General features: G+C 37.8%; 1 protein-coding gene across 1 annotated transcript in view; it reads right to left on the minus strand.

Annotated features, from left to right (window-relative positions):
• Positions 1-1,333: 1,333 nt before the first annotated feature.
• The window catches only part of LOC134826043 (uncharacterized), a 36,255-nt gene continuing 24,870 nt past the window's right edge, over positions 1,334-12,718 (minus strand). The window contains exons 16-18 of the mRNA XM_063838303.1: positions 2,934-3,009; positions 2,638-2,750; positions 1,334-2,511 (exon numbers count right to left, since the gene is read on the minus strand). Of these exons, the coding sequence (XP_063694373.1) occupies positions 2,380-2,511; positions 2,638-2,750; positions 2,934-3,009 (321 nt within the window). The 3' untranslated portion in view covers positions 1,334-2,379. The remainder of the gene's footprint in view (positions 2,512-2,637; positions 2,751-2,933; positions 3,010-12,718) is intronic.

Raw genomic sequence — 12,718 nt, forward strand, 5'->3', positions numbered from 1 at the left:
AGCTGAACAGAGTGTGACAAAGATGGAATGTGATTCTACTTCGTCGCCTGTTGATCGATTTCTGCTGCATCTTAAGGACAAGTCTTCATCAGCTTCCTCTTCGCTTTCCGGCTCACTGGTCTCAATTAACAAGTCGAGCGAGAAACCCGAATCCGAGTTTGAAAGGATTCATAGAGAGATGAAGGAGATGTTTGATAGCGATGGCCAGAAATCATTGACTAGTAAAAACTCTTCTAGCTCAACTCTGCGCAAGATCCCATCTATTCGAAACAGTGTATCCCACAGAGTCAGGAGATATGGTTCTGGTTTATCGATTGAACATGAAACTACTTCCACTGACGAGGAGGAATTGGATAGAGACGAACAGGAGGACAGTGACGAACAAGTAATCATAGAGACGACCAGTGACTTTTTAGAGGGGAAATCTGTGACCAGTTCCAGGTTCAGGAGGAAAATACCAGCTAATTTGAGTTCCTACGGAGCCATCAGTGACCCAGAGGCTATTCTCCGACTACCCAAACTGAGCGGTAGCTCTGACGTTAAAGAAACGAGCAGGCTAGTAAAGAGTCGAGGTAGCAACCGATCAAAACATGGTGTTCCTCGTCTGTCCTCTCTCTCCACAACTCAGAAATGTACTGATATTGGAATAGTCACCTCGAACAAGGCTTTTAAAAGAGACCAAAGCCGTGATAATTCTGCAGAAGACAGCTCGGACAACAAAGTTAACAAGAAACCCTCCACTAGAACCACTGTATACTCCAGCAAACTGAGGGCTTCATCAGGAGAACCCGGTCTTAGCAATCATGGAGGTGGTGGGCTGGTGAAATATGACCTTACGGCTGATCTCGATACCAGCATTACCAGTTCTGATGATGAGCTGTCTCCGGACGAGCTTGAAGTTAATGATCTGGTTTACAGTATGAAATTTAGCAAACCATCACAATTTGAGGAGGATATCATTAAGTTTTGTGAGAATTGCAGGTCGGAGGAGTGCGAACCTGGGTGCGAGTCGAGTAACACCAACAACAGTGAGATGACGGAGTTTGCGAGGTACAAAAGGGGGAGGTGGGCGGATGATTACGGGGTTCTGAGAGCTCTCAAGTGGGTCTTCTGTCCGTGTGGGGACGCTTAGATTTAGAATAATTTGTTAGTTTAGCGTGTTTAGAATATTTAGCTATGATCATGAGCAATAGTTGACAGATTTACAAGTATCTGGTTAAATACGTATATTATTATGTGTAGATTGATCTAGGACGATTAGGACCTTGGAAAAATATTTTTTCTATCAAAAGTTTTAATTTTGATCACATTTGTAGATAAATCGGACCTGCATTAATTATTACAGCTGTAATAGATAAAGTACACAAAATTTTCATATAACCTGACATATCATTTGTAATTATTTAGGATCTTAGAAACACCAATTTGTCGTGTTACAGTTCATCATAAATTCCAGAACAATTGAAAGAAATAATCTTGAAACATTCATAGCGTAAAAATGTTCTTAAATAAAACATGCGTGCTCTGTTGTATTTACAAAAATGAGCTTCGGAACACAGTTCCACAAATATTTTGGAAATTTCAGTAAACTTACTTTTCAACCTGCGAAAGTAATCTATTAAAGTTCAACAACAAACCAATAAATAATAAAGACCATAAACCGTAAGATATTACATCATTAAATTCTTAAACTCGAAGTATATTTGATTACAGCCCGGGTTTACAAAATGAGAGTTGTCTTTTAAAATTTGCCCGATTAATCGATGGCTGTCATCTGTAAGATGCTTGTTGTTAATTGATCTTCCTATAGCCGAAGTCAAGGCTTTAACTTAAACACTTCTAAAATAAATAGACAATCAATTTCCCTCATTCCTCATGTAACTAAGCAACATTAGTAACCAAAGTAACGTCAAAATCTAATTTACATCATCACATCGAGCATAACATGAAGATTCGATGAAGAAGGCTATGTATTATCTTAATCATTCGAGATAACTAAATATTGCAAAAAAGTTAAATTTCAAGTTAAACCGATAAATAATTGTTATTAAAGTTTTATCTAAGGTTTAGAACGAAAGTCATTTAATCTCATTCTTGTATTGATAAGTGTAAACTGTACAATAATGTAAAACCCTACATAGTGCTAAATGTACATTCTAATTCTATACATCGGATATCATGATCAGGGCAGCGATTCACTTCAACAAATCAAAATTAGCTCTGGCAAACACAAAACGTTTAATTTCATGCTTAAAATAATGCATCATCTTTTTTCCTGCATCTTATCTCACTTAAACTGTATCTCATATCACTCACTGATCTACAAACTATCGCCAACTTTGTACTCTAAGGCGCGTCTATTACGATGAACGCCTAGATCTACCTCAGGGACTGACATAGTATTATAAAAAGGGTCCGACAGTCCTCTGATAAATTGGCCCCGTCAATCAAGTCGGTCAATGGAGATCCATATTTTATATTATATTCAGAGGCGATTTCTTTTAAGTCTACCTGCAGGAAGAAAAGAGGGATGATACATTTGGAAACAAGGCGCGGCTCAAAGTTAGAGGATGAATTATATATAGTTAAATTTGTTTGTGATTGTATTTTAGATAACATGAACGAACTTTTACTAACGTCATATCTAGCAGAAACAATCCAAAGCAGCACTGAGGAGAAGTGTGATTTTGATTTAGACTCGAACACAAACTTCGCTAAAAACGTCGTTAGTCCGTTGTTTGCAGTGTACACTGAGGTGATAAAATAATTTATAAAGATGCTACAAATTTTTTTATATATCAATGTTTGTGAAAATTTACCTCAGGGTACAGCATAAACATCAAGAATATGAGGCTTCCGTTACATAATAGTAATCACGGTAAAGAAAATACTCATTAACCAAGTGCAAGTGTATGTAAAGGTTGAAATAATACCTAGATTCAATAGCGCTTTTTGTAGATGGAAAGTGAATTCTTGGAGAATAAGCTCCGTGATGTCCTGTCCTGATTCCTGAAATTGTGACATTAGATACAGAGAAGTGGAGACCAGATACCTTACAAGACTTTTTTGTGGCGGACCAATTTGCGACGACCGAAATTTTGGCGGTCCGAAAATATGGCGAAATTGAACAAAAACCGTCACATTTCGGACGTCACAGAAAATAAGGGTATTTTTCATCATTTTGTTTTCTGACACAAAGGAAATTCAAAATTTTCTAAAAATCGGTAAAATCATGTTGAAACAAAATGAAACTTATAAGTCGATTTCTTCATCTTCCTCTAAGGGGTCCGGCTAGACTCTTTCAGTTTCACGCTGTTCTCCAGTGTACTCCCAGGAGTAAGATTCTCGGATAAGCTGCTTCATCTTGTACACGATGTATCCGAGGCCTTTGAAAGTAAGTTTCAACTTGACTTCCAATCCACCGGAGGGTATAGGGGAACGACGGTGTCTGCTATCCTCAACAACTCCATTAATTTCCCAACCGTGGCACATGAAATAGTGACAATGTTTACTAACTTCTAACGGAATATGTCCGACGGTTACCAACTGTGGAACAAGCAAACCTCTTCCGTCCTTATCCGCTTCACGGCACACGCATACCGATCATGTTGAAGAGACACATCGTTAGTTTCCCGATGGATAGTAACCTTCTCACCATCGTAGATATCAGTCCATGTGGTTACTTTTCCGGAACAAGATCCTTTTTAAATTGACTTGAGTAATAAGATGATTACTGATTAGTGCTGATTTTAGTATTTCAATCTAAAATCTAAATTTTACTCTACTGATCAATGACAGTATATCTGCATCACATGACTTATTGAGTTTGGTATTAAATTGTTTATCTTGACTTATTCTCTTATAAGACGTTTATGTTAGCACATAAATGTAATTTATTGTAAATTTAAAACGTATTACTTGACATTAAATTCATCATGGAATATTGTGTTTATTTGTCCCACCATCATATCACTAACTTTTCAAGAACAAAATGAATCGATGAAGCCACAATTATTGGAATAAGCTAAAAATAATGCGACGGATTCTATTACGACGACCGAAATTTTGGCGGTCCGAAAATATGGCGAAATTTCGGGAAAACCGTCGCATTTCGTACGTTATGAAAAAGTCTTGTAAGGTAATGATATTTCAACCCTCGACATTTCAACCCTCGACATATTTACACCATTGTGTCTAGACCATTTTAAATAAGGTTTTGGGTTAGTGTCAGTGTATTGTCCGGGTATGCTTTGGATCAACAGAGTGGATTACTCCGCAACTAAAACAGAGCTACAGTCTAGATCTAGGCCAAACCCTGGAACTAAAGACCGCTATAGATAAGGTCGGAGCAGTCACTGAAATTAATTTGATGACTCAAAACATACAGGATCTCTTCCCCTTCAACTTCTACTGCACTGACCTCAGCACAAACAGATATATGGATCTATGTTTTATGGGGATGCGTGACTAACTCATTTGGAACAGACCAACCCCTGACCCCTGCGTTGAGGACCATTAATCATAAAGGAGATGGGAGAAGGAAAGAAATCTGTTGATGGTTAAGAATGGAAAAAGGACATATACTATGAGATCAGAGTATAAATTAACGAGCATAAGAGAGGAATTCAAACTTCTAGTTTTTTCTTCTTTTATTTTATTGAAAATTGCGGCCTCAATTCTTGTTTTAAATTGATACAGCCATTAATAAAACAGTATTTTCCAATACTCTCCTTGAGCTCCACCATCTTACTCCATCTGCAGTCCCACTTGTTCAATACTTGTCACTCAGCAGCCAAGGACTCCAACATTGATGTTTTATTAAAGAAACTGCTCGCATAAAACTTGGTTTTATGCAGCATACTAAGCGGGCTCTTAAGGGCCAATAACAGGCTTGGAAGCAAGTCACGTGATTCAGTAATTGGATGAATGCACACTCTTATGTGCTGCGCAAATCTAGAGCGTAGCGTGCGGTCTCTAATCGTAACTTCGTAATGCTCAAAAAAATTGATTCATATTAAATATCCCTTACGCCACAAATGGTTAATTAATAATCGCTCTGGTTAATTAATTAAACAGCCCATTAAACATCATAAGTAAAATCCCTCAGACTCCCCGGCCCCAAATTCTCGTGTATTTAAGAGGCACCGTTTGATGGGTTGCACTGCCTCAGTGACCTTCTACTCGTTCTCAGCCTGTCCTTCTATCTGTCCGAGTAATCACCAGCTATAGCACTATAGTGTGCACTTAGTCGGAGACCAATCGTTCTAAAAGGCCATCTCGTTAGCTTTTCGTGTTAAAAGCGATTTCTCGACGGTTATCACCTCTCTAGATGATTCTTAAAACATTTGGCCTTCACTGCATTTTTGTGCTAAATGCAATGAGGGCGTTTTCGTCCACACCCTTTTCTAAGGTTTTGCAGTCACTCGGATTTTTGTATTTCGGCCCAGGAAGGTCGTAGAAACTAATCCGATACACCAAAATGTGCCTAATGGCCATTTATATACAACTTATAAAGCAACATAATATACATTAAAATGCTTATTTTCAGAAATATGGCCGAAAAACGGTTTTTGGCTTGACGTAGACCGTAGTTCATAATTTCCGTGATTTTCGGCATTTCTACCTAGGACGGTCGTAGAAACTATTTGGATACACAAAATTGTATTTAATGGTCACATTTATATACAACTAATGAAGCAATATATACCTTCAAATGTTCATTTTCGAAGCCAAAGGGTCTTTTGCTAACATAAAATTGTTCGCAATTGCCGACTCGTGCACATTATATATATATATTCGAAACGCTCAGTTTAGGAGTGATTATAACATAGATAACTACCTACTGCATGATTTGTGAAAACAAAATTCAGCATCAAAAGTTTAATTCCTTCATACCATAAAACCATGATACCAAGAATACCGTCCGACCAGGATCAGATACCAATATCCAGTGAAATCAATTATTTTTTCTCCGAAGCAGGAGTCCAACTACTTCCGTTGACGTAGAAAAGCTTGACCATGTCTACTCTCATCTCGTCTGATATACCAGATTTTGACTTTTTTCGAGGAAAATTTCGAAAGGATACAAATTTGCGAATAAATGAGTTTTGAAACGATTTTTGAGATAACTAAAACTTAAGGTATATAACCAGAATTTTAAAACCGATTGCATCTAATTTTGCTCCTTCATAAAATTTTTAAATTTGGACACGAGTTTTGAAACACCAGCTGTACTACAAATATACAACAAATAGTTCGAGGAAGCGATTGCGATGTAACTGAGTCGATATATTTTAATGCTACCATGGGGTGGCCATTGTAACTATTCATTACAGCCCAGGAGTTTTACCGCCTCTCATTATGGCAAAGAATTGATACTCCATACGTTCTTTGAATGAAATATAATAAACAGACAGTCGATGCCTTTTACTTGCCTCACAGAGGGTCAATCGGTAACTGCAATTACAGTTACGAAAGCTGACAACTGACGTTATTAATTTTCCATCTCCAGGACCGAAGTTTATATCATATGTCTTAGAATGTTTTTTCGGTTTCGAGTAGAAACATCTTGCCGCAAATTCAATGTCGAAATTCAAAATTCGCGGAGCCTATGAGCGAAATAAAATGGTTTTTATCTGAACAGCTTACTTTTAAAAATTTTCTATTGTAGACTTTCAGAATAATCAAGGTTAACGAATAACTGCTGATTAATTAACTCTTGATATTTGGTTAACTATATCGTGCTGGAATGCTTCCAATGCGATACATAGTCTAGCGAGCCTGATTTTTTAGATGCAAGGTCTTAATCGGTCTTTGCAAGATGTACTCAGTTCTTGTAACCTACTGGAATTTGGGCCACTGAATCGAAAAAGAGCTGATATTAATATTAGGATGTCGGGAAATTCATTGGTTATTCTCTGGTTTTTCAATTGTAATACGAATCCAAGTTTGATTTAAGGGGGGGGGGGGGGGGGGGGGGGGGGGGCCGCCCATATTTTGTCCAAATTAGGCCCAATTTAGCCAAATACCCTTAAAATGCCCAAAACCCAGATTTTAGGTGCTCTACTTGTAGCTAGTGGTTCCCTGAACTCGTATATGAATTTTCATCAAGATTGGACAAAAAATGACTGAGTTATGAGCCAAAACCCATATGACCATATTTGGGCATACGCACCAACTTTGATCGATTTTGGCCCAGAAATTGGTCAAATATCAATATTTTTGAATGAAACCAACTTTATGTGGAAGGTAAGTCTATACTACACATTATCTATGATTATCAGCTCAGTATCTACCTAACTGTGGATTCTGTGTTCAAATAATCGCAAAAAATAAACAAAATTGCCCATATCTCAGTTCGCGATATTTGCAAAACTGACTTCGCTCAAAACAATAGAACTCAATAAGGTTTCAATATTTTTACATGAAATTTTCAGAATCAACGTAGAATCGCATTTCGACCTTAAGTTTTGGGACAGAATTTTGAGTTAGGCCTTTAAAAAAATTTGGCGGCCAAATTCTGAAATTTGCCGGGCATTTTTCAGGATTTGGCCGCTAAATATTGAAAACCGAAATTTTGAATTAAGTAAGACGAATACATGCTGTGGGCGGCAGTGGGCCTGGCCATTAGGCATTACCAGAGATTGAGAGAGATGTCCAATAAATTTTAATTAGATCATCTTCCAACTTTTTAGGTGTTTCTGGACACAAAGTAAGTCATCTTGCATCTTGGAACTTGCTCATGAGTCTTTAGGAACTTTCTAGTTACAAGTCCAACAGCCCATTGCATTTGTGAGTATATTTTTCATCGTTCGCTTCGTTTTTCAGCTATATTTCCGAAAATGAACATTTAAAGGTATATGTTGCTTCATTAGTTGTATATAAAGCATTAGGTACAATTTGGTGTATCCAAATAGTTTCTACGACCTTCCTAGGCAGAAATGCCGAAAATAAGTTGCATATAAATATGGCCATTAGGCACATTTTTGTGTATCGGAATAGTTTCTACAACCTTCCTGGGCCGATATACAAAAATCCGAGTGACCGCAAAACCCTAGAAAAGGGTGTGGCCGAAAACGCCCTCATCACATTTAGTACAAAAATGCAATGAAGGCCAAATATTTTAAGCATCATCTAGAGAGGTGATAACCGTCGAGAAATCGCTTTTAACACGAAAAGCTAACGAGTTTCCGTTTCGCCTAGGACTACACTTACTTATTTTATAAATCAAATACTATTATATTATATTACATAATATTGAATACCATGTCAACATTCATAACACATATATCAATCAGTACAGTATATCTAGACTAATTTAACACAGATATAATAATAGATAACAGATATAATAATAATTAATAATAATAATAATAATTGGAGAGACCAAAGCCTTAAATGTCAAGACCCGGAAACTGATGAGGATAAATGGAGCTCACCACCCCCAAGGAGATGTTGATCGGTTATACGTAAGCCGTCAACTGGGTGGCCGTGGGCTACATAGTATAGAGGAAGTCGTAAAGAGAGAGGAGAATGCACTCACCACTTATGTGGTGAGAAGTAGAGAACTGATTGCTCTGAAGGACTACTTTGTCAAAGACAAGATACTCTTGGGTGAAGAGATAGAGAAAGATATCGACCGAACACAACGCGAGGAAATCCGCAAGGAGAAGTGGACTGCTAAAGTGATGCACGGACAGTTCCCAAGGCAGATGATGGGTATAGCGCTGCCGTTTTCTGACAAAAGTGCTTAAGTAACACAAGGTTCATTTTGTGCAAATTGACTTTAAAGATTTCAATTCTGTAATTGCTCTGGGCTAGCTACTGTCCAATTTAAACTACACCCACTATGTTTCTAAGGTACTTTGTCGACTTTTGAAACTTATGACAAGGTTTCATCATCCTAACTTCTCGGAAAGTGCCTCAAAATCACAAATTATAGTTTGAATTTCTTAGAAAAGTGCTTAAGTACAGTCACATCGGCAAATACTAGATGTTCTGATGAAAATGACCCGTTCAAACCATTGGTCATCGAAAGTAAAACGAAAAATAAGCCTAAACTGTTGTGATGAAACATTGGTTGTAAATAGGGGACACGCTGAAATAGAAAATTTGAAATTACGTTTTCTGAGAAAAGTGCTTAAGTACAGCCACATCAGCAAAAGCTCTATGTTCTGATGAAAATGACCCGTTCAAACCATTGGTCATCGAAAGTAAAACGAAAAATTAGCCTAAAACTGTTGTGATGAAACATTGGTTGTAAATAGGGGACACTCTGAAATAGAAAATTTAAACATTTCGTTTTCTGAGAAAAGTGCTTAAGTACAGCCACATTAGTGAGAACTTTATCTGCGATTATTCTGACCTAAAATTTTACGACAAATTGATTGGTGGTGGTTTATGAACACGAAAACACTCCCTTCTCCCCAGCGGATTAAAAAATAGTCGGAATTCTACCAGCATTTCAACGAAGAGTTGATTGGTGAAAGTACGGGATAATAATAAATAATTTTCTTTCTTTAGAAATTAAATTAAGAACTCAGATGAGGCTTTCTTCATAAAGACCAATGATCTGCGAATTATTGATATCGTAACGCGAGGCAAAGAAAAACAAGCGTATAAAAATGTAACATAATTGTTGTACATAAATAAATGGTGAATAATACAAGAAATAGATGATTTTTAGTCAAACACTCAGGCAAGTTCATCCAGAATACCCTACTACTCGGGGCCATAAGCCTGCACAGTTTACGTATATGGTCAAGTTCGGAGACAACCTGTACATTTTTTACTTTTTTAGAAGTGTGTGGTGGAGCCAGCTCAACACAGAATGAAACTCCCTGATTATATGGCTGACAAGACATTTTTCAGGACTTTCTCTGAGTAAAAAAAAAATTAAAAGGTTGAACGGTTGAGCAGATACAGGTGGTATTAAACAAACCATTAAAAGGTGGAGATTTAAGGTGGAGACTGGCTCTGGTTGAAGAAACTTTTGATTAAGGTGGCCTGGCAAAGGTTATTGGTAACACAAACTGCATCAAATTTGCAATCTGATGGTTTTATCAATATTTTATTTAAGTGCTCAACCGAGGTGGAGAAATTAAATGCACTTTTCAAAGCTGCTCAACCGGGGGTGGAGAAAGGTTTAGAGAGTTCTAGGTTAGCTAGAAAGTTGCGTCTCGGCCTTTTCTACTTCCCGTTAAATTTTGTTTTTTCCATTGACGCTCAACAGGGTGGAGATCTTTCATTAAGAAACAGTAAAAAGCCTGTCAAACATGCCTAAATTCATTGGTTTTATCACTAATTCTAATCTGTTCTGTTAACTGCTACTGTAGGGGATCATAAAACTGTTACCCCTTCTGTCTTAAAGCAAAGTGTTCTAGCAAATGAAAACTGTTACCCCTTCTGTCTTAAAGCAAAGTGTTCTAGCAAATGAAAAACCTATCAAAGTTGTGAAAAGGTGCTCAACAAGGTGGAGAAATTGTTGATTAAACATCAAAACATTAAAAAATGCATTAAAACTGGCCCCACCGGGTTGAGTTGAGCTTTGGCAGTTGATTTCTGGAAGAAATAACATTGGGTGACCCTTTAGCATGTATACAACTCATCAAACTAGCCATCAACCACTCAACCGCGGTGGAGAACCTTGACTTCTGAGGTCAAATTTACGCCCAAATTTGCCAAATTTGAGTCTCCACCTATGTTGAGTGTACTTTTCAGCAAGGATGCCTTGTAATATGAGTTGGTAGATGATTTAGAATCATTGGTATATTGCAAATGGACTGCCACAGTCACTCTACAGCTCCTAAACTACAGAATAACAGATTTTGAACTGCATGTTATGCTGTCTCCACCTCGGTTGAGCCGATTCTGAGGATCCTATTCTATGAAATATGATTGGTATAACCCATAATATTAAATATTAGGACTTTGGAGCAATTAAAAAGCATGAGAGGGTTAGTTCTAGTCACTTATATTAGCTCATGTAGTCAGTGAGCTGCTCCACCTGTGTTGAGCAGACAAACCTGCTCAACCGGCACTTTTTGAGAACCCACCTGTCTTACGTAACTTTAAATTGTGAAATTTGGAGTAAACATTTTTTCATAAGTGATTTACAGCTCCTTTATTTTTGTAATTTTCAGGTGGCCACTGTCTCCACCAAGGTTGAGTTATTTAAATTTTGAACCCAGATATCATTATAGAAAGGTTAGGAGTATAATATCTGAAGAGCCTGTACCCCTTGGACTGTCAGAGGAATTATAATTAATTTTACCGTTCATGGCAGTGAAATGAGTGTAATTAGTGACTGATTTTATGTACAGGTTGTCTCCGAACTTGACCATATAATGTCTTGTTTTTTGGGAGTAGCTATCCCCCGGGGCTCTTCCTGGGCGAAAGCTATTTTTCAACCTATGGAAATTGGAAATGAGTCTCTCGTCTTTTTGTCTGAGAAATGGAGTGAAATGAAAGGAAACCTCGTCATGATTTGTTTTCCATTCCATTTCTACAGACCCACGCTGGAAACTTACAACTTTAACATCTTTAGTTTTTTAGTTGCTTGTTCCGTAGGACCTTGGCCACGATTCAAAGTCTGTGCAGTTCATGCTTATCGCAGTACCCACCTGTTCAACTGCCTGAACAAAGTCCTTATAATCATGAAGTTGACCTGATTGTTTAATTGACAACTCCACTTTATGGTGGAATGAGTCTGCACTCATAACGGTGTGCACTGGCTTTAGATACTTGACCGTTATCTTGTCCAGGTCAACATCTGGGCTGTTGATGAACATAGGGCAGTAAATAGAGTCCAACACTTGTTTTGAGCAGAACAATTGTCTGCCCAAAAAATGATCTCCTTGCTACCACCAATCTTGCCAACTGGCAAAATGTTTTATTGCCCTTATCCAAGTCGAGGACACATTCTCATCTTTCCTTCCTGCGATTGACTCATTTCAAAGAATCGCTAAAGGAGCTCCGTCTGACCCCAGCCTCGCGAAGGTCTCGTTAAATGTGACAAGGCGTCTTGTAAAAATCGCCTCCTTGTACTCCGGCATGTGTGGTAGTAAAAGAACTTTCTCCATATCAACAGAGAAGGAGCAGTGAAGCAAATCGCTTCTATCTCTTTGGTAATGTTCCCTTGCCTGTCGATAATCCCGCCAGTCTCAACTTATAAGAGAATACAACATTTTAAAGCAAATTATGACGTATATTTTGAAAAGTTCTGCATTGACAAATCGGCAATTTTGACGGCGAAGCAAGCGTTTCTGAAGTTTATGACCATCACCAATCGATCCGCCGTGAAAATTTAGATTTGTTAGTACCGATTATATAGTTTCAGTTGGCAGAATCAACATTTAATTAAACGCATAATGGCACTTAAGCACTTTTGTGAGAAAACGAGCCCGTTTTCACAAAAGTGCTTAAGTGACATAAATTGTTTTTTCCCAGGCCAAAAGACCCACGATCACCAAATTGCCGTCACTAGGCCAGTTTTTGACGTAGAAAACAATGCCACCATTTTCAGTTCCCAAAATGGCACCATTTTTGAAATAAATGGCACCCGTTTTACAAAATGTTACTTAAGCACTTTTCTCAGAAAAATGACCATTTTTTGCATTTTATGGGGTTCCAAAAAGGGGGTTTTGGGGGGTCGGCGAATGTATCCAATGGTCCTCAGGGATAGTTCTTGACCCAAAAACAAAAGTTAGACCAAAAAACC

The sequence above is a fragment of the Bolinopsis microptera genome, chromosome 1 (genome assembly GCF_026151205.1).
Source record: "Bolinopsis microptera isolate Bmic1 chromosome 1, MBARI_Bmic_1.0, whole genome shotgun sequence".
Lineage (NCBI taxonomy): Eukaryota > Metazoa > Ctenophora > Tentaculata > Lobata > Bolinopsidae > Bolinopsis > Bolinopsis microptera.